Below are 22,570 nucleotides of genomic sequence, written 5' to 3' on the forward strand. Positions count from 1 at the left end.
ATCTTCTGCACGGCAATCGTAGAATCCATCCTATAATCCTGGATCACAATTTGGTACAGAGGGGCACACAAGTCTGAAAAACGTAGACTACAAAGGGTGGTGAGGACAGCAGAGAAGATCATTGGGGCTGACCTCCCCTCTGTACAGGAACTGTACTCAGCATGGGTCAAGAAGCGCACAGAGAAGATCACGGCAGACAAGCTTCACCCTGGGCATAACCTATTCGACATTTTCCCATCGGGTAGACGCTTCAGGTCGATCCCTGCCAAGTCGGTCACAACCACAAGAAGCTTCTATCCGATAGCTATCAACCAACTGAACAATGCACTACAAACTACTGCTAATCCCAATTCTCGATTCATCTAACTATGCATACCATATATACATGATCTGACCACTGTATGTACTTGTCTAACTAAGCTTACCAGTAAAACATATGTTATTCAGACCTGATTGCTGAGCCCTGTGATCAGGTAATCACCGCCCAGTCAAAGTTAAATACTGCCCTATGCAAGCCTGCAAATGGCTGTGGGAATGGCTTGCGAAAATAATGCCGATCCATGGAGCCCCGGACCCAGGGACCTACCTAAGGGCTCAAGACAGGTAAGTATCAGTATGTGTGGGCTTTGGATGTGTTACAGTTTTATTTTTCTTGTGTGTCAGTGTGTGTTTATTTGATTATTTTTACTACTGTGGAACTACAAGTGCCAGCGGGCCCTTTAATGCCCCGCATGCTGGGACTTGTGGTTCTCCAAGTCCCAGCTTGCGGGGAGGCTTGCTGGGACTCATAGTTCCACAGTATTAAACAATAGTTTATTCTTTTTTTTACACAAAGATCAGCCCGGTGGCCACCGCACAGGGTCACCGGGGACAGCACCAGGCTTTAGCCTGGTCAGGTAAGTCCTGGAGGGGGACACCCCTTTATTGGGGGGGTCCCCACTCCCCCAGGGCCCCTGGCCAGGCTGACTGGTCGGTAGGGTGATGTTTTGGCCACGGGAACTTATCTAATAAGTGTCCCCCGCTGTGACATTATCCTGCTGGCTGGTTTGGCCTGTGGCTGGTTCTTAAAATACGGGGGATCCCTACTCATTTTGTCCCCCATATTTTGGGAACCAGCCCCGGACCTGGAGCCTGGGGCTGGTTTTAAAAAAATCAGTGAAGCCCTATTTGCCGGGTTTCCTGAATGTTTATTACCAGCCCTGGCTCTTTCAGCCTGGTGCTGATTACGGCCGTGGGGGGGACCCCAAGACGTTTTTAAAATTTATATTTATTTATTTATTTTAACACTGAAGCGTGCACGGATCTGACTGATCCGTGCAGGCTAAAGCCAAATACGACAGGAAAATAAAGTGTATTTTCCTGCCGTATTTGGCACACCATTCGCGGACGTTTTACGCTAATTAGCGGCCGTATTGAAAATACGGCTGATTAGTAAATCAGGAATCACCATTCTTTTGAATGGTGATTTATGTCGTATTCTATCGATGGTGTAATCATTCGTATTTGTAAATACAAATACGAATGTCCCATCATTACGAATACGAAAATTGTTATTTTTGGCACAGTAAATGGCAAAAATACGAATACGCCCCCCCAAAAAATCATTATTTCGTATGAAAATACGATTTTTTTTTTAGCAAATTTTTCTTAGTAAATTTCCCCCTTAGTATCTGTAGGCAATGCTTTACTTTATAGATATATAAAACCTATTAAGGGCAGTACAGATCAAAGCCATAACAAGAGATTTTAGAGCCCTGTGCCAGAAAGAGAGTTGGTGCCACTAAAATCCCCCCTTATGCAACACAGGGAAAGTGAACACCGAAGGCACATGTCAAAATATAGGGATGTGTCTTCATGGGAAGAGGCGTGGCCACACAATAGTACCAAATCAATTCACATTCTGTGAATAGAAAACTAACCAGGGCTCCCCCTAGAGCCATATCTTTGATAGCACCCAGTGGCATCACTAGGGTTCATGTCAGGCAAGTGTGTGTAAAAAGACCGTGACCTTGTTTCCTTGACACCATGCCCCCCCCAGGTACAGTATATGCCTTTGGGAAGTGACCAGATGTCATGCTTCCATTGTTGTCCTGCACTGCACTGGCCATGTGCATTCTTGCATCATCCAACAGCACTGCTTGGTGACACCATCCAAGGGGGTGACATTAAAATAAAATAATTCCCATCAGAATTCCTACAGTTTATATACAGTATATATAACTCACCTGAGGATGGTGTACAAGACTGAAGGCATAATGTATAATGAACATGCTATCTAATGGGGTAAGGAAGATGAATATAGGGGTTTAAGATCTATAGAATAGAATTAAAGATGTAAATGAAGAAATATACACAGAATTAGAAATAACTGATGCACGCCTAAAACAATTAAAGGTAAAATAATAGAATTGAGGAGTGGCTAGATTTTAGTCCTTCCCCGTGTTTTATTACATCTTAATCCCAAATAATATAAAAGAAATGAAAAAAAAAAAAAGGAATTGGAACCAAAACTCAAGATGTAATAGAATTGGAATGTTGGAAGGTAGCCCAGTGTGAGTGCTCAGAAGGGGAAGGCGACTGTCTGAGTCAGTGCACACATTTATAAAATCTGTTTATTTCTGTTGCCATAGAAAAGACATATATGTAGCTGTTGCCATGATCATGTTATGCAGATGGACTTTGCAAAGAGACTTTCGGAAAGACGTCCACCAGCACTTCCAGTTTCTGACAGCAGTCTTGCAGCAGTGTTTCGGTCCTTGGATGGTGAAGGTTAATGAAACTTCCTCAATAGATTATTTTGTTACTTTTGGTCAGATGTTATGTTTATGTAATTTAATTACAAATCCTTGTATAAACATCATTTGACCTGTATCTATACAATTGCGTAAGTGTACAACACAGAGCTCCCATATGTACAGATTTTCGCAGGATAGTTCCCGGTAGTGATATGTTGGAAATAGATTTATTGAACATAGGATTGGTTTCTATAAAAAGAGCCTTTAATGGTGTTTACAAGCATCCGATGGATGTCATGGTGCTAGGCCACATCCCTCCACTAGAGGGCCTGCACACCACTCAGACACACCCGTATTTTTTGGACATCACTGCGGTGCTGCAGGTTCAGGTTCCCTAACGGTCAAAGTTGGGACGACCTGTATGTATAAATACATTAGCAAACATCTCTATCAAAGTTTTACATAAAGTCTACTATATATTTGTAAATGGTAGCAAGCAAGGCAACTTGCATTTTAGGTATAGAGGTAATTTAAATAAACTGTTCAATTCCAAATAAGTGTAGTATGCAGCATTACAGTACACTGTACAGTGTTTCATGATAGGCTCAAGGTGTAAAATGATATTTAGATTGGCATAAACAATCAAGTGTGACATACTAAAGTAATCGTATCACATGATCTTATTACTGTATCATGATTCTCACGAGATTCTGTACCGAATGTATCTGATGACTGTGCCTAAGCTTATGCGTCATAATAATTACACTTACAGTGCCACATTACTAATGTGGCACTGAATATTGAACATGCCTCTCTGTAGTTGTTCTTTTAAAGCATTCTTGCCTACATTCAGGTCTGGTTTTATACATACGCTGGAAGGTGTCCGGGCTCAGCTACACCAGCAACATGCATATAACTACCAGATTGGATAATCACAGTGTAGGTAGTGCCAGTGTTTGGACCATGCACCGTGCCTGGCAATGCACCGCACTAGTAACAGAGCAGAAGAAGCTTAATGCATTCATTTTTATAGTGCAAGATGGCAGTTTCTGCTGTAAATTTTACCGTTTATATCTGATAAGTGGCTTATTGTGTGGCTAGTCATGCTGGGAAATGCATGCACTTTCTACATTTATATTCCTACTTTCCTACAATGTTTGGGAGACTACCGGGATAGCAGGGACCCCTATGGATCCCGATCATTCACCCTAGTAAAGTGGAAAGTCATTATACTGCATGGGTCAGGGTCATGATGAGGTGAATTGCATCGCTATGCCACCTGCACCTGTCATTGATTTCACCATCCCCCTTTCGTTCTCCCAGGGAAGTTCCCAAATGTGGCCAAGTCTGATTATATTGCACTTATATGTAAAGACACTATTTCATTTTGCAGGTTGAGAAATTAGAATACATATGGATGGCCAACAGTCGGGATGATGGCGGTCAGAAGACTGAAAGAGGCATCAAGATGGTCAGACTCCCTACAGGGGCTGAGTACGTTTATTTACCCTCTGCTTGTACCCCCAAATCGTAACCCTCATTACCAGATAACTAACACTAACCTTCCCCCTTCGCAGCCTAGCTCTCCACTCTTAGTGCTTAACCCTAACCCTCCTTCCCCGCACACTAATTCATACCCTCCCCCCCTAACTCTAACCCCTCCTCCCCTAGTGCCTAAATTGATCTCCCTTCCTTGCGGCCTGAAGCTAACAGTCCCTGGTATACCTACAGTTGTGATGCTGGCTGTCAGGATTCCAGTGTCTGCATATCCACTGATGTAGGTATTCAGGGGCTGGTGTTGTGGCTGCCAGTCGGGATGCCCGAAATCCAATTTCATCCCGAGATATTAATGTGAAGTTTAAGAGGAGAAGAGCGGGATGCACTAAACAAAGAAAGTGTTAAAAACCATGTTTTCTAAGTTTTTACAGCATTTTCGTATGCAATAAAGCCCTACCGCTGGGGCTTCTCAGCTTGGGGTTACACCAGCTGGCGTAACCCCATAGAAGCCTTCCTTTTGCGTCCCGCACTGCCCTGTGCGATCGCCGCCCCCCCCCCCCCCTCACCTCTATCTGGGCAGAATCCTGCTTTTCTACCCAGACCAGTGACCTCCTCCTCCCTGCACCTCTTCCTCAGATGTCTGAGCAGGGGGCTGCCGGGCACAGCAGGAGGGGCAGAGCTGCAGAGACCCGCTCACCCCCCCCCCCCTGGTGCTTCACAAAGGGTAGCTCTTTTCGCAAGAGCTGCCCCTTGGGATGCTAATCACATATGTTAATACATATGCAATTAGTATGAGTGCGATGTGTAGTGGGATGTACCGTAACTGCTTGGAAACTTTTGGATGTAATGGCTCTCCCAGCATTTTATCAGCAAACCTAGCATTTCTCCCAACACTCCCAGAAAACATCCGGATACCACCCCAGACTCCTACTTCGATAGGCCAGCAATAAAAAAAGTAGTAGGTTTATATCACAGGATGGCCTCACTCAAGTACTATGGGCTGTACGCATGCACAGATTATTACTAATCGCCCGTTGTGCTTTCAGGTCTGAATTTCCCCATACGACATGAAAGGCCACCATATGAAGGCAATGGTATGGGCCCACTAATGGGGGGTTATTATCATCTGTCCAAAGTGGGTATATCCACTGAACAGAAAGGTGTGGCCAGTCATTAGGAGCATAACAACAAGTGAATCACACAATGTAACTCATGTAGGTCCTTATTCTGGTTCGTGCGGCTGGGCCGTACGCGTACTTTCCGGGATTTTTTTTGATCTGCGCATGCGTACCATCTCCAATGCGCAGGCGCGACCACTCCACAACGCTCACGGATGGGTCTTTCCGTGCGAAAAAACCTGTACGCGAGAGTACGGTCATTGTGGGCGGCATAGGGGCGTGTTGAGGGGAGCGGCCAAAATAATGAGGGAAAATGGGCGTAAATATGGGCGTACACGGGGGTGTGCACCAAAAATGAACGGTGCTACTGCCGCTCGATCGGCGAAAGCACCGTTCATTTCAGAAACAAAACAGGCGGCCGCCAACCGCCACCTCAGACCACCCCTACAGACAGTGGCAGATTAAGCCTTCGGGGGGCCCAGGGCACTTTAGACAGGGGGGCCCCCTTGCACTTGTCATTACTGGCCGCAAACTGCATGGGGGAATATTACACTGTCAAAACACAGAGTAAAGGCAGTATAAACTTGGTCAATGGGTAACTTCAGGGGAAATATATATATATACACACACACACACACACACACATACATACCACATGAAAAGCCTGTGTTTGTCCCTCTGCACCTTACTCTGTAGGAGACCTCACAGTCCTAGTGCTGCCTCTGATTAAAAACCCTCCCATGACTAGGCTGCTGCTGCTGTTATCCATGGGCCTAGGGTTACCACCTAGTCCCTTTAATTCCGGACACATATTAATTACACAGGTTCTGTGGCTGGCTGACTTCAAGACTCCACTTCACCTGATTTTAAACTGCCACAGAACCTGTGTAATTAACATGTGTCCGGAATTAAAGGGACTAGGTGGTAACCCTACATGGGCCTGAGAAGCATGTAATGAGCTCCACCAATCAGAGCTCAGCACAAACGTCTCAGCCTCTGCCCTCTGGTGCAAAGTGTCATGGGACTTACTCAACTCCCAGTAATGCACTGCACTGCACACTTGGCTCCTAATGCTCAGCACCATTAATCATTGCCACATTGGCAGATAGGTGAAGCTGCAGCACTACCCCACTCCCAGGCACAAAACCTTTAGCTAAATTTTTTTTAAATACATGCCAACCACAGGGGGCCCCTAGCTAGAGGGGGGCCCAGGGGCACTGACCCCTTGTGCCCCCATTATAATCCGGCCCTGCCTACAGATACCGCATGACAGCGGACACCTGGGTCTGCTAATTAACACTGATTACTACTCAAACACATACACCTGAATGTAATAAGCAATGCTGCAGTCTATTAAGTCCAAACCATTATTTCACTACCTGCAAGCCACACACAGCACTCAAACACATTGGAAGCTTATCTTTCTACACTTCTCTACATGTAAAGGTTGGTTTCATTTAAGGTAAGAATCTTTTTAAGACCTGCTTATATATGCTAAGGTAGGTATTTGTTAAACATTTATACACATTCACTACGTGTTTTCATATACTTTACACAGTAGCACACTTAATCTACACAAGTCGACATGTGTCAACGTGTTCACTCTAATACAAACATATGTTTTGTATTTATGATACAAATACATAAACCACATCTAACAGCTACAAAGGATGTTTCAGCAATGTTTTAAGCCCATGGCCACTAGTTTGCACACAATCTTTGTATAGTACCCAAAATACAGAACTGTACCACTTTTCTGATCTGCTATGAATTGGATTTTACTACACTCTGGATGTAAGATGCCACCAATCACATTAATGCAATCACATCTCTCTAACAAAGGATTCCTACATCTGCTTATGACACTGTAAACTCATATATATTTAAATATTTAAACACGTTTGTTCACAAGCTATTTTATCATGTTTGGCCGATTCACATCTTTAACATACCTGTACCAAGACATGACTGTTTTTTTAGGGAGGACACATATGCATTCCTACACAAATGTCCCTTTTGACCCTTGTTTGTCTACCTCACCCACTCCATGAGGAAATCATTGTTCTGGACCTGCTTTTACCTACTAATGTAGGAGCTACCTCACCTGCACACAAACTGCTTTCTCACCTATTAAGTTGCTCTGCACATGTGCTGACACCAACTAATTAGATGGGAAAAGTTGGATATGAACATGTGAATGGCCATGGAGAGGGTTACACATGGGAAACTTCTACCACACTTCAAGAAATGCACAAAAATACCCTGGTCAGTAAGTACACATAAATGTATTATTTGTTTGACACAAGAAATTACACATACAACAATTGTGTGGTAATTGTGAAAATACATTTATTTGCTCTTCAGCATCACAGCTTATTTGACACTTTAATGTCATAAATAAAAATAAAATATAGACAAAAATAACAATCAGCCAGAACAAGAGGTTGCATATCTCCAAACATATGTTACCCTGCAAATGCAATGGTGAAAGAAATGTGGACACCAGAATACGAACTGCAACAACCAGGGTGAATACTAAGCATGATACACGCCACCAAAAATGAATCCTGCACGCTCCCCAGAGCTTTTGGCGGGCTCGACCTCCCAGACTTATTCCATTACCAATCAGCCTGCTTATTAGCCTCGACAAAGGACTATACGATCCAACATCCCCCTAAAGCTTGGGTATCCATTGAACAATCCCGCTCGCCGCTAATTCCCCTGTCAGATCTCCTTAAGATCCCAAAGCATATCAGACCTCCCCACCTGAACCTTCTTCCCTCCACTAAAGCCACACTCTACACCTGGGATCACCTGACTGCTTCCCTCTCAGCTCCATTTCACCTTTTACCAACCCTGCCCCTCATGACAGTGGCATTGCTGATCCCAGACCTCCGAGTGTCTTCTTGGGTTTCATGTGGAATTGTAGCACTAGGTGACATCCTAGAAGCGCAGTCTATACTCCCCTTTGACACTCTCCAACGTAGATTTTCACTCCCCAGTACTGAACATTTTCGCTACCTACAAATTGCCCACTGGTGGAGGGCCAATTCTCACTTCTATTCCCATCCTGACGCATTGTCGCAGCAGGTGCTAAATAGACCTTCCATGACATATTCAAAGGGGGACATCTCCTTCTGGTACAAAATACTAGTGACCCCCCGGGAGTTCTCCAGATCGGCAGCTCTCAAACGCTGGGAATCAGATCTGGGTGGCCCTCTTACCCCAGCCCAATGGCGGAAAGTCTTCCTATCCTCCTATACAATGTCCCAATGCCTCAACCACACAGAAATGCATATTAAACTTGTCAACCGCCTCTACTTGACCCCCGACCGACTTCATACCTTCTGGCCTGCATGCTCCAATCAATGCTGGAGACAGTGTGGATGTATTGGCGATATTCTTCATATATTCTGGACATGCCCCGTGCTGCGTGATTACTGGTCCGAGGTATTCAAATTAGTATCCACTGTCCTTCAGGTCGCTCTTTCCCCGTCACCTCATATAGCCTTATTTCACCTGTTCCCCCCAGAAATCACACCGGACAAGCGATATGTCCTCGGACATATACTCATTGCTGCCAGGGCTAGCTTAGCGCAGCTCTGGAAGAACCCCTCCCCACCTTCTCTCCTTCAAGTCATCCTGAAAATTAACCATCATTTTCTCATGGAGACCGGCTTGTCCCTTTCTACAAATAAGACATCTCAGCCCCATCCCCGCTGGCTCCCATGGTTCATTTACGTCTCGGAAGGGGAGGAGACCAGGTCTCCCCCCCTTTCAGCCCCGCCAACCCCAGCACACGCTCTCTTGAATGAAACCCCAGACTCCTCCCCACCCCAGACCCAGGAAGACCCACCCCTGTTCGCCCATGTGCCAACTAACCCCCGCCTGGTGTTTTGATCTAACTGCACTGCTGACTTACTTGAGCTGTAACCTCATATACTCTGTCTTTGGTACCCTCTATTCTGTATGTTCTAAACAGATGTACAGTGAACAAATATGTTCCGTTTGTAATTTGTAAATCTCCTTTACTTACCTTATTTGAATTGTTGTCCGTATCCCCCCCCCCCCCTCCCTGTTCTTCTTTCTGTACCCCTTGTTCAATGAAAACTAATAAAAATCTATTGATGGAAAAAAAAAAAATGAATCCTGCATTTCTAGAGGTCAAAATAAGAACTTTACTGCCCATGGCACGAAAATGGATAGATGGCCAACTCAGGAAAAGGATGTCCAGTGCAATTTAAACATTTGGGGTCCAACCACAGAGGAAGTGAACCAGGTGTCATTATTTAGGCCCTTTTTTCCCCTTTTTAGATGGGGCCTTTGGCTCTGATGGCTTGCGCCGTATTGCCCTACTGGACACAGGAGGGTCAGCAGAGGTGGAAGGTTGGGGAGCAGCTTGGGGTGGCCCAGCAGATGGGGGATTGTCCCTTAGGGACCGGGCGGTGGAGAGCAGCTCCACCAGAATGTCATTCTGGCGGCTGAGTTGTTGGGCAATGCTTTGCATGCCAGCCGTCAGAGTGTCATTCGTGCGGTTGAAGGCCTCACACTGCTGCCTGTTTGTGGCCTTCCAATCCGCCAGAAATTCCCCAACCTGCTGCTGACGGACCGCAGCCTCCACCCCTTGCTGCTCGATCCTCTCCAGCATCACCATCCACCTGGTATCCCATGTGTCCTGTGGCTGGGGGTGTCGTGTTGGTGGAGGCTGGACCACTTGCTCCACATGTGGCTCTGCAGAGGAAGATGCTGCCGGTTCATCCTGTGTTTCTGCTTCTTCTAGGATAATAATTGAAAACAATGTCACCATCACATACACACAAAAAACTATCTTACCAAATACAATGCATTACTGTGACTTACCATCAAAAGCAGCATCAAAGACCTCCACTGGGAGCTCACTATCCATATTGGATATCCCCCTGACCTCGGCCACATCAATGACATCCAAGGCATCCTGCTCCAGGGGGGTATATTCCAAATTATCTGGCATAGGTCCCCTCCCGGTGGACATGCTGTGGTTGTACCGGTCAGTCATCTTCCTCTTCAGTGTAGTTTTGAAGTCTGACCACCTACAAGTTCAAAAATACAAATATCACCATGAGATATGTGCACCACTGTGCTAGTGAACATCATGACTATGTTACATTTCCTAGTGTGGGTGATCTTATGTTTTTTAGGCATATGTTTCCCACACACACATTAATGTCTCCATTATGAGGCATTTCAGTGTCTCATCTCATTCATTAGGCCACTAAATGCACATACATAGATCACTATGCAGAAATGACATCATCCATGGCCAAATTATGCACCTCCACCTGGTGTGAAACTGCACATTCCACCATAGCTTGACAGTGTTGTTATTATGGAGTAATTTAACTATGGGAAGGCATACTGGGATGTGTAATCACAAATACAAAAGAACAACAACCGGCGCTGATTATAAATGGTGACTCGTGAGAAGGCTTCCTCTTTATTTTCCACAAGTCCTACTAGAATCCCAGTGAGTATCACTATTGGACCACACTGACCTGAGTGTAGGTCCCTATGTACACATAGCGTTTTCTTTGTCCAAATATCCTTATTCACCAATCCACATGTCACAATTGCTTCCAAGAACTGACCTGGGAAATGGTCCCTATATTCACATAAAGGTATCTTTGGACAAAGTGTGTTCTCCAAAATCACTCCAGAGTCAACCAGCAATGCACATCATAGGCATAAGGAGAAAAACTGACCTGTATATAGGTCCCTATGTTCACGTAGCGTGTTCTTTAGTCGCTCAATCCTTTTCTTTAGACCAAAGTAGACCATCTTTGGTCTAAAGAAAAGGATTGAGCGACTAAAGAACACGCTACGTGAACATAGGGACCTATATACAGGTCAGTTTTTCTCCTTATGCCTATGATGTGTGTTGCTGGTTGACTCTGGAGTGATTTTGGAGAACACACTTTGTCCAAAGATACCTTTATGTGAATATAGGGACCATTTCCCAGGTCAGTTCTTGGAAGCAATTGTGACATGTGGATTGGTGAATAAGGATATTTGGACAAAGAAAACGCTATGTGTACATAGGGACCTACACTCAGGTCAGTGTGGTCCAATAGTGATACTCACTGGTATTCTAGTAGGACTTGTGGAAAATAAAGAGGAAGCCTTCTCACGAGTCACCATTTATAATCAGCGCCGGTTGTTGTTCTTTTGTATTTGTGATTACGTATGTTAAGGAGTGGTGCTCCCTGAACAGATAACCAGGCAGTGATTATAGAGAGCGCTGTGTAGCTAAAAAAGACCTTTTGTTTTACATTATACTGGGATGTGTAGTTTCCCACCAGCTACATGTGCACAGTTTGGACATTCTTGTTTCAGTAGCATCATATGGAACATGTTACAACAACTCTTTTTCAACAACACACTTTCTGTTGTCCCATCACATACTTCACATGAGCAGAACTGTGCCCATAACCTCACATCACACCAATGGTGCATGTTTTATATATAAATGTGGGTTATTAGACATGGTTGTGTTCACATGTGACATTGAAGTGTAGCACTATCTACAAACACACCTTTATATTATTCTCAAAACATACATGTAACATATGTACACAAATATGACATTATCAGGGGGAGAAACACACTTGCCTTTTCTTCACTGATAGCCAATCTCTGACCACTGGTGACACCTGGTTCACTTCCTCTGTGATCTTCTCCCAAAGGTTTCTCTTTGCACTGGCACCCGGCTTCCTGGTTGGCAATTCGATCCATTCTTGTGCCCTGGGCACTAAAATTCTCAATTCTGCCTCTAGAAATGCAGGGTTTCTCTTTTTGGTGGTGGTATCCTGCTCAGTCCTCGCCCTAGATGTTGCAGCTCGTTTTTTGGTGGCCCCAGTTCTCTCACCATGCACCTGCTGGGTCACACCTGTTTGGAGAGATGCAACCTCTTGTTCTGGCTGGTTGCTTGGCCCTTGTGGAGCTGGTGGAGTTTGAACAGGGCCTGTTAGTGAGGGGCCTGCTTGGTCTTGCAGCCTACTCCTCTCTTGGGCCCTCCTTCTCCGCTCCTGTCCCCTCTTGGTCAAAGCTTCAAGCAGTGATTCTGCTGTAGCTCTCTGTAGGGCGTCCTCTGCTGCGGAATCATCTTAATTAGACATGTTTGCAGCAATTATGGCCTGCATCAGACTTGATATTTATATGCAAAACTCCCGCCTTGAACAAGGGGCGTATACTTTTCACCGCAATGTAGCAGCTAAATTACACAGATAATTTCCGCCGATAATTACCGCGGAAATTACGCAGGTATCAACGCACCTGAGCATTCACCTGTACATGCACATACACAGGTTGTTGACCATTGTGTGCTACATGGTTAAATGTGTGCACCTGTCATTCCAATGATGAGTGTTTTCAGGTGGTATCTGTTGGAGTTCGTGTATGCTTTCTGAATCACATTTAAAAACATAACAACGTTATAATGCTTTCCTTACATTTGTTATGAGGATGAATTTGTCATACACCAACATGTTGTATGTGCCTGTTATCAGCGTATGTATTAGTAGATGGTTGCGTGTATTATTTTTCACACACTGTATATACAGTACGTCTCTACATTGAAAATATGTTGTATGTGCCTTGTTATCAGCGTATGTATTAGTAGATGGTTGCGTGTATTATTTTTCGCACACTATATATACAGTACGTCTCTCTATAAATTGAAAAGCATACTGTTTGTTATGGTGTGTGTATATCGGAACGGTCCGCGTAAGTTTCTATTCGCATACATATTGTTAATGTCAGAAGGATTAATAAAGTTAATACTAAATACTAAAAGTTTTTAGGCCAATCAGCAACCACCAAAACTTATATATGTACCTGCAATTAATAACTGCGCCATTGCCAATATGTCTTCAACCAGGGCTAACTTCTTTTCCATGCAGGAGCTGTTGGCCTTGGTTGAGGTGAAGGACCGGCGCCTGGGGCCCAGGGGCCCATATGTGTCGTATAACGCTGCCCGCCGCTTAATCTACGCCCGGACCGGCGTCCGCAGAAGCCTGGGGCAAGTGGAGCGGCGCTGGTCTGACCTGCGGCGGTGGCAGCCAGTGCTGCCAAGCACAATTCGACGACATATTGGCCGATTTAAGTATATATTTACAAATATGTCTGCGTTTGTTAGCAATGATTTCTGTAGTTGTTATAAATATGTGCATGAGTATGTGGGTGTATATGGGGGGTATATGGGGGGTATATGTAGTCCCTCTGTTTTTGGGTGTAGCATATCAATTATTTAGCTTGTTACATTTATTAAATATAGCTGCAATGATAATTTGTAAGGTTATGAGCATGACTAATGTGAATTTTTCTATCCCCCAATTTTATGAAACCCAAACTTCGATTTCTATGCCATCAACTTGAACATTTCAGCACGCGCAAGGGCACGCCTGGCAGCCCGGAAGGAGGCAGCCCGGGAGGAGGCAGCCCCAGAGGAAGCAGCCTGGGAGGAGCCAGCCCCAGAGGAGGTAGCCCCAGAGGAGGCAGCCCGGGAGGAGCCAGCCCCAGAGGAGGCAGCCCCAGAGGAGGAAGGGCCAGAGGAGAAAGGCCTACACCAGGAAGAGGAGACATTGGGGCCTGCTGGTGCCCACCCCATTTCAACCTCCCCTTCCACCAGCCACTCCCCTACCCCCACCCACACCCCTACCCCCACCCCTCCCCACCCCATTTCCAACCCCCCTACACCTCCCCACTACCCACCCCCAAACCTCTCCAATCCCCACTCCAACCCACTACCTCTATCCAAACTCCAATCCCATCCCCCTTGCTCCTGACCCCCCCAACCACCGGACACCCAACCAGCGGCGAGCAGGATGGCTCAACTAGCCGTAAGTAAATAATGTGCCTAATGTTTACCTACACATTTCTACACATAAACAATCACAACAACCACATATGTGTATCCAACATCAACATTAGTTGCAACATATCACTGCAGGTCGACCATGAGGTGTGGCCTGTCCTTCTCCAGGAACAAGGGTCCCCTTGGGGGTTTTTTTGAGTGTGGCCATGGCTCACCCCTTGAATAATTGACATAACAGTACATCCAATGACATATCCGACATTAGTGGTGTTGTAGTTATGTGGGTCCAGGTGTTGGGTAACTCCACTTCCCAGCATGATGTGCAACATTAATTTATAGATTGTTTTGTTAATAGTGTGTGAGGCCATGCGGATGCATGCTTTACAAACATAGCTTTAGGCCTATAATTTGTACAGCAATGTCCAAAATTTAAATTAGTAAGGAGTGCTTAAGCCCCAACAATGTCATTACCCTTAAATAGCACAGGCTAATTGTGAGGTTAGAGGTGAGTCCCCCAACACAAACCTACCAATTGGGAAACAGCATACATTCATCCAAGAAGGAGTAATTTATTTCATGTAATGTAATATGTACAGTATGTGTGTGAAAACATAATAGTATTTAGTACCGTGTTTACAGCATACCCATCTTCAATGTAGTTGAAAAATGTATGCGGCCTTCACACTTAACTTCTTATTATGTTAAAATAGAACACACATTTGTGTATATTATATATTCATTATTATTATTTTTTTCCCTTCACTACAAACACTAAACAGCACCAGGATGATGTTGGTGAAATTATGCGGGAACTCTTTTTGACCCTGCTATATTTAAATATTTTGTTTTCCCGATTGGAGGCCCTACTTTAATTCCCCCCCCCCCCTTTCAGTTTTGTTCTAAATAAAAGTGTTTTTACAGTTAGAAGTTGCCTGTGTTTTTAATCATAAATATGTGAGAGGGTTTGTAAGGGCAGGTACATACAAATGTGTAATGTAAGTAATATTGGTAATTTGAGGTGAGGGGTAACGAATGATGTGTGAATGTGTGTGTTTTGGGTTGAAATAACACAGTGAAAAGGCATGATTTTTTTATTGTTGTTAGATTAAAACATCACACATATCATCAGGGTAGGTATACATGTTACAAAATCGGAATAAACTAATTATTGACATAATTTAGTACATACACACAAACAACCCCATGACTTTATTTCAATTTAAAAACAAAGTGGGGACACATAGATAGTGATTAAAATGCAACCTTAGAACATAAAATATATACATGTAAGGAGTGTTAAAATGTATTCTTTTTATGCTGTTCATGAAGGTAGACAATTGAGGTAATAGCAAACAATAATTGATTAACAAATAGAATAATTATTTTAATTGTCTTAATCATAGTTGAAAGGGTAGATTATGAGGGCCATATATGTGAAGGGTATGCCAGCGTGCACGGACGTACGCTCACTCTCACGAGCGGTGACATACGCTGAGTTTTCCAGTGTAAACAATAGAGACTCGTCCGTGCACGGTGACGTACGCTCAGATAGCCGCAAGAAGTCAGTGGGAAGACGGACAAGAGACGTCCGTAAACGGTGGCGTACGCTCTGTTGTACGCCAGTTGTCGGAGTCTAAGGGGTGATCCGTCCGTGTACGTTGGCATACGCTCAATTGTACGCCACTCCCCTTTGTCGGTGTTTGTGCCCGTAAGTATGCGGCTGTTTTGTGGGTGGACTTTAGCTCAACGGCCGCGTACGGAGAGCGTACGCTGATATGGAACGTACGCACGTTTGGCCGCACCAACCAGAATAAACCCCGTAGTGAGCCCAAGATGGCTGCTTAGTGTGGTACTTACTTGTAAACTATAAACCATGCATGATTCTGATGAATTACCAACGACCTCTTCTAGTATTTGTTATCTCCCCAATTACAGATGTAGCGCATTTCATCTTTGCAGGGGCTGGCGATTCTATCACCAGCCCCCGCCAGCCATCGCCAGGGGGCAGGCGCACAAGAGACATGCACGCACGAGACCCGTGGCAACAGAGCTGTCCGACGCCTTCCCTGCCGCCATCGCTGGTCCCCACTGCTACCCAAAACCCCCTAACCCCGCTCATCTGATGGAGTCCCTCTCCACCAGCTCTCACCAGCAGGGACGGTCTGGCGAGAGCCGGGCAAAGAAGAGTGGGGCTCCTTCTGTATGTGTCTTTTCCAGGCAATGTCTATTCTGCCAAGTGTAATCCTATGTAATGCACCTTAAATGTCTGCCCCCCTGAATTTGTTTTGGGTAAAATGGCATTTGACCCAAAATTGCTGTGGCACCTATGAATTTTATTCCTGGTTTCTGTACTTTATGCAAAGTAAACCTCTGTATTATGATAATAGTACCTTCTGTAACGTGCCTTTATCATGAGTTTCCCAACTACATATCATGACATTATTCACTTGCATTAATACATTTTCTCCCTACCAATCCTTGATCACATATTACTCAGAGACATTGATTACTTTCCATATTGTCTCCAGAAACCTCTCATTTGTATTATCATCTCAGTTTTCATGTTCTGAGCCTGCAGAACTCACAACTTTTCCTGTACATCATCTAAGCTGGCCATGCATCCTCTCCCCACTATCATGTTACTTTCCATAACCAATTCTATTCTACTATACCTCACCAGACCTTGTTTATGCCTCTTTACCATTGAGAACATTTATTAATAAATAATAAAGACAACTTCAAATAAAATATATATAAAAAATATTTTTTTGCACGAAATTAATAATTTTTTACTCAAGATTGATCCAAAATTAAGATAAAGAAAAAGAAAGAAAGAGGGTACTTGTGTAGTTTCACGGCGCCAGCATGCGTCTGTGTCCAGCTGCGGGGCTGTAAACTCCAAGCCAACGTGGATAGTTCATACCTCCACTATCCACGTTGGCATGGAGTTGATTTTAGATAGCGTAGCGAGCCACCGAGCCTGTAGTGTGGGTGAGCGCAGCGAGCGCTGCAAGAGGACACAGACGCACGGCGCCATGCTGGCCAGAAAGAGAGAGAAAGATAGAGAAAGAAAGAAAGAAAGGACTCCTGCCAGTTAGGTGTCCCTGAATCTGTACAGTATGTGTGAGACAGCAATACAGGCTGTAATTATTATGACATCACAGCACCATGATGACATCAGATCCCACTAGACAGGCCAAGACTACTTATTTCTGATTTAAGGTCACTGTTGTCTTTTGCCTGACTAAATTGTGACCTAATGACCTTAAGTCGACACTACCTAGGTCGATAGTTAAAAAGTCGACATGGGGTTTTTCACTGTTTTTTGACCCGACATGGACACAATTTGAAGTGAAACGCATCCCCTCGCATCGCTCGCATCACTCGCAATGCTCCGGGCACACTATTTTATTCTCCCACCACGCCCTAGTAGATGGTACACATGTCGGCTCAAAACAGTGAAAAACCCCATGTCGACCTAGCCCATGTCGACCTAACGCTAGTGTCAACCTAATGTCATGTCGACCTAGACCCATGTCGACCTAGATCCATGTCGACCTTGACCCATGTCCACATTAACCCATGTCGACCTTGCTGCATGTCAACCTAGTGGTGTCGACCCAATGCTTGTCAACCTAGTTACTGTAGACCTAATGACTGTATCCTGTAAAAATCTACACTAGTTCTTCTAATTCCATTCACTTCTCATGGTCTCAGCAGTTCAGTAGTTCACTGATTCATACAGTTCACTGACTGCCATAGAGATGGGCAATGTGATTCACTAAAGAGAGCGTGGATCAAATGAGTGCTCAGTGAAAAGATCTGGTTCTTTTGGGTGTCTCACTGCCTCGCTTTGAAAAGAAAATTGCTTATTTACGGGTTGAGTGTACGAAGTGTAGTATCTGTTCATTTTATTTACATTTCAATTGATTCTAGTAATGTAAAGCAAATTTCATACATTAATCTCACAGGTGGTTATTTTCACTTATTTTTCTATTTATCCTGCTGAACACCGATAAGATCCCATATGACACCGGACCCACTTGTCCGATAAAGCCGCTAAAATTATTATCTCCACAGCCTCAGGCCGCAAAGTGATCTGGCTTAATTTACACACTTGTGTGTATAAATTAAGCCAGACAGGGGGGACCGTTTGATACCAGACAATGATGTAGCACACGGCTGTTAGTGGTCCACTGGTGTAATAGAGGTGTGATACACCAGGAAGTAAAGCAAGTGGGAGACACAGACAGATGGAGCCCAGCTCACTGGAGCCAAGATGCACTAAGCTTCAAAAGTGATTAAATGGAGAGTGAAAAACAACCAGCCAATCAGCTCCTACCTGCCATGTCACAGACTGTGTTTGAAAAATGTCATGTCTCTCTCATTAAGGAGCCAGTTGTGTCTCCTGCTTTAAAGGGGCAGACTAGATGGGCCAAGTGGTTCTTATCTGCCGTCAAATTCTATGTTTCTATGTTTCTATGCTCTGGTCTCGAGACCCTCTCTCAAATACACATATGGTCCTGTCCACCCCCTTCTATTGTGGTGGTACTCTCCAATCCAGTTTCAGGCCTGTTAAGGCAAATGGCTGAGACAGTTTAGGCTCAGTTTAACTCCCCTCCATGAGGGGGATTTATGAAACAAATGTGCGTCCAGATTACTTCAGCAGCAGCAGAAAAGAAAAGAAAAGTTTAATATATACATGGGATTAAAGAAAAGCTATAGGTTATAGCAATGACTGAGACAATTTAGGCTCCGTAATGCATTCCATACTTATAGTTAGCCCATCATTGATGAACCAATGTATAAGTATACCTCCAGCTTCATTATTTCACTCCGCCCACAAGGTGCTGCAGTTCCTATTACACCAGGACAGGCTTCTTTTCTCCAAGACCTTGGCATTTAAAAAAAGAAAGAAAACAGACGCAGGCATGGGAAGCGAGCAGGACAGAAACGTTTTTCTCCCTGTAACCACCGAGGTTCCTTACTCACCTGCGCACCCCCATTTCCAAAGAGAAAACAAATAGAAGTGGTACACAACAGACGGCCCTGTAATTGGAAGGACAGAACTGTCAATCCTCGCTTCGTGACTCCCATACCCAGAGCCCCAGCGCTTAACATAAAGAAAACCGCAGGCTCTCTGGTATGCCCAATCAGGTCTGTCCTTTGTAATGCCAGATCTATAAGAAACAAGACTGCTACAATTGCTGACCTTATTGAAGCTTCAGATCTAACCTGTATTACAGAGACTTGGCTAGACGAAAATGCAGCACCTATCTTGGAAGCTGCAGTCCCCAAAAACTTTTCTGTCATTCACAACCCTAGACTGGAACGCAGGGGAGGCGGGGTGGCTATCTGCTTCAAAAAATCACTCAAACTTAGAGTCCACCCTATGGAAAGCACTCGCTCGTTTGAGTGCATTGCTGCCCGGAGTTCGACAGGATTAGGTTTCAGAGTACTCCTCATTTACCGCCCCCCTGGAGATGGAAAGTTATTTCTACAAGAACTTGCAGACACTGTTGCTGGTCTAGTTCTGGAGCACCAAAGATGGCTCATCCTCGGGGACTTCAATGCATGGGTTGATGACGAGCTCTCACACCTTGGCCAAGACCTTCTGTGCACAATGAATGGCATGGGCTTCACACAAATCATTCCTTCTGCCACACATAAAAGTGGTCACACGCTAGATCGCGTCTTTCAGATTGGATTACAAGTCACTGACCTAAAAATAAACCCAGTCACGTGGTCAGACCACCACTCCCTCTGGTTCTCAATTGCAACCCCTCAAAATAGATCAGTGCCAATGGAGCTGACCAGGTATCGTCCGAGAAGGGGTATGACTCCACAGGCTCTTGCAGCAAATCTGGATCTCTCTGCATTACTGGGAGCTTGTGAAGATCCCTGTTCCCTAGTCCATAACTATAATAGGGATATAACCGCTGCAATTGATATTATAGCCCCAGTGCCTGTACAACGTCTCAAACCACATCGTCAAGCTCCCTGGTTTGACAGCAGTCTCAATGAGCTCAAGAAAAGGGGGCGTCGAATTGAAAGACAATGGAGGAAGACTAACCTTTTGGAGGACAAGATAAAACTAACAAAGCATATTGAGGAATATCAATCAACAATAACCCGTAAGAAGTCAGAGTTCCTGTCAACTGAGATCATGGCAGCAAACAATAGGCCTGCTCAACTTTTCCGCACAGTGGAAATGCTTTGCAAGCCAGCATGCCTGCAACCCGATGAAACACTCTCCCAGGCAAGATGTAATGAGTTTGCAAAATTCTTCTCAGATAAAATATCCGCCATCAGAGCTGGAATCCCCACAGTTCCATCAGAGGAGTGCCAAACTATCAAGCCTGACAATGTAAGCCACCTATCCTCATGGACCAGCTTTGACCCAATGGATGTAAAGGACATTGCTGAAATTGTCCAGATTTTGCGTCCCACTACCTGTGATCTGGACCCTGCCCCAACCAAGCTCCTAATAGGGTGCATGGATATAATTGGCCCTGTCTTTGCAAAAATTGTTCAGTGCTCTTTGCAGAAAGGAATTTTTCCTCAACCTCTAAAGGAAGCAATTGTTAGACCTCTTCTTAAAAAACCTAATTTAGATCCAGAGATCATGACCAACTACAGACCGGTATCAAACCTTCCTTTTCTAGGAAAAGTCATTGAAAAAGTGGTTGCAAATCAACTTGAAACCCGCCTGATATCTCATGATATGTATGATCCATTCCAATCAGGATTCAGGAGAAGACATAGCACTAAAACAGCCCTGGTATATGTGCTAAACGATCTTCTGATGGCAAGAGACAGAGGTGACTGTTCAATCTTAATCCTTCTTGATCTCTCTGCAGCATTTGATACTGTGGACCATGGGCTTCTGGTTGAGCGCCTAAAAAATTTCTGTGGCCTGGATGGCACAGTACTAAGCTGGTTTAAATCATTTCTCGCTGGCAGGTCACAAAGAGTTTCATCTGGAGTATACTCATCTGCATCTGTGCCATTGCCATGCGCTGTCCCACAAGGTTCTATATTATCCCCCATGCTTTTTGCAGTGTACATGCTGCCACTGGGTGAAATAATTAGGCGCCATAGCCTTGTCTACCACTGCTATGCAGATGACACACAGCTGTACTTGTCCTTTGCTCTGGGCACTGAAAACCCAATAGCAACCCTAAATGGCTGTCTAGCTGAGCTCCAGGAATGGATGAGTGCCAGTTGGCTGAGACTGAATCCTGATAAAACAGAGGTCCTTATGATTGGACCTCAACATCAAAGGACAAGACTGCAGCACAGCCACCCAACTGGACTGACAATTGGGGGTACAAAATTACAAAACTCTGATCATGTGCGGAATCTTGGCGTGGTACTAGATGGTGGATTGACACTTAAACATCAGATATCAGCCACAATCAAATCCTCATTCTTTCATCTGAGGAACATAGCCAGAATCAAACACTTAATCCCATCTGAAGATCTGCCAAAAGTCATACATGCATTTGTATCATCTCGTTTGGATTACTGCAATGCCCTTTACCTTGGTCTACCAGCAAAAGAACTGCACCGATTACAGCTGGTACAAAACACAGCTGCCAGGCTGTTAACTAACCAGCCCCGTTCTGGCCACATAACTCCCATTCTCTACTCGCTTCACTGGCTGCCAATAAAATGGCGAATAATTTTCAAGATCAATCTACTGAGTTTCAAAGCCCTACATGACCAAGGCCCAAGGTACCTGAAGCAGCTTCTGATTCCATACTGTCCCACCCGATTACTGCGGTCTGTAGATGAAGGACTTTTAGCAGTACCTAGGATCTCCCGTAATTCATCTGGGGGTCGAGCTTTTAGCCATTCAGCTCCGACTTTATGGAACTCACTTCCCCGCACAGTTCGAGAGACCCCAACTCTAGAATGCTTTAAAAACAGACTCAAGACTTTCCTAGTTACTCAAGCGTTTCCTTCAGTCCCTTAAGTATTGTTTATGAAAAGCTTTTCTGTACTTTATTGTTCCTGTACTGTATTACATTCATTCTATCTGTTAAGCGCCTTGAGTCCTATTGGAGAAAGAGCGCTATATAAATAAAATTATTATTATTATTATTATTATTACTTCCCTCTGTGAGGGGTAACAGCCAACAAATACATTATTCCATTTTAAGCATATTTAATTAACAGCATGTCATAAATATATATATATATATATATATATATATATATATATTAACTCTTTGAGGGTATCACATAACCCCTGGCAATGAGCATGTACCTCCTGGCAACGAGCATGTAGGGAAGCACACTTATGTGGTATAATATGTAATTTCAGTGTGTGGTATAATGTGTAATGGGCATTAAGACATGTGGTGTAA

At 44.4% G+C, this 22,570-nt stretch overlaps 1 protein-coding gene across 1 annotated transcript; it reads left to right on the forward strand.

Moving 5' to 3' along the window:
* The first annotated feature begins 550 nt into the window (after positions 1-550).
* Positions 551-22,176, forward strand: LOC146005801 (uncharacterized). Its single transcript, XM_083145227.1, has 5 exons — positions 551-603; positions 2,631-2,769; positions 4,129-4,229; positions 19,377-20,565; positions 20,746-22,176. The coding sequence occupies exons 1-5, from the start codon at positions 551-553 to the stop codon at positions 22,174-22,176; spliced, it is 2,913 nt and encodes a 970-aa protein (XP_083001353.1).
* Positions 22,177-22,570: the final 394 nt, after the last annotated feature.

Source organism: Crinia signifera, chromosome 5, assembly GCF_055691185.1.
Source record: "Crinia signifera chromosome 5, ASM5569118v1, whole genome shotgun sequence".
NCBI classification, from domain to species: Eukaryota; Metazoa; Chordata; class Amphibia; order Anura; family Myobatrachidae; genus Crinia; species Crinia signifera.

Bases quoted from the DNA above. Each gene is read 5' to 3' on its own strand.
- LOC146005801 (XM_083145227.1), top strand. From the start codon at position 551: ATGCCGATCCATGGAGCCCCGGACCCAGGGACCTACCTAAGGGCTCAA. The intron at 604-2,630 runs GTAAGTATCAGT...CTGTTGCCATAG, and splicing joins TACCTAAGGGCTCAAGACAG to AAAAGACATATATGTAGCTG. The intron at 2,770-4,128 runs GTTAATGAAACT...TTCATTTTGCAG, and splicing joins TCGGTCCTTGGATGGTGAAG to GTTGAGAAATTAGAATACAT.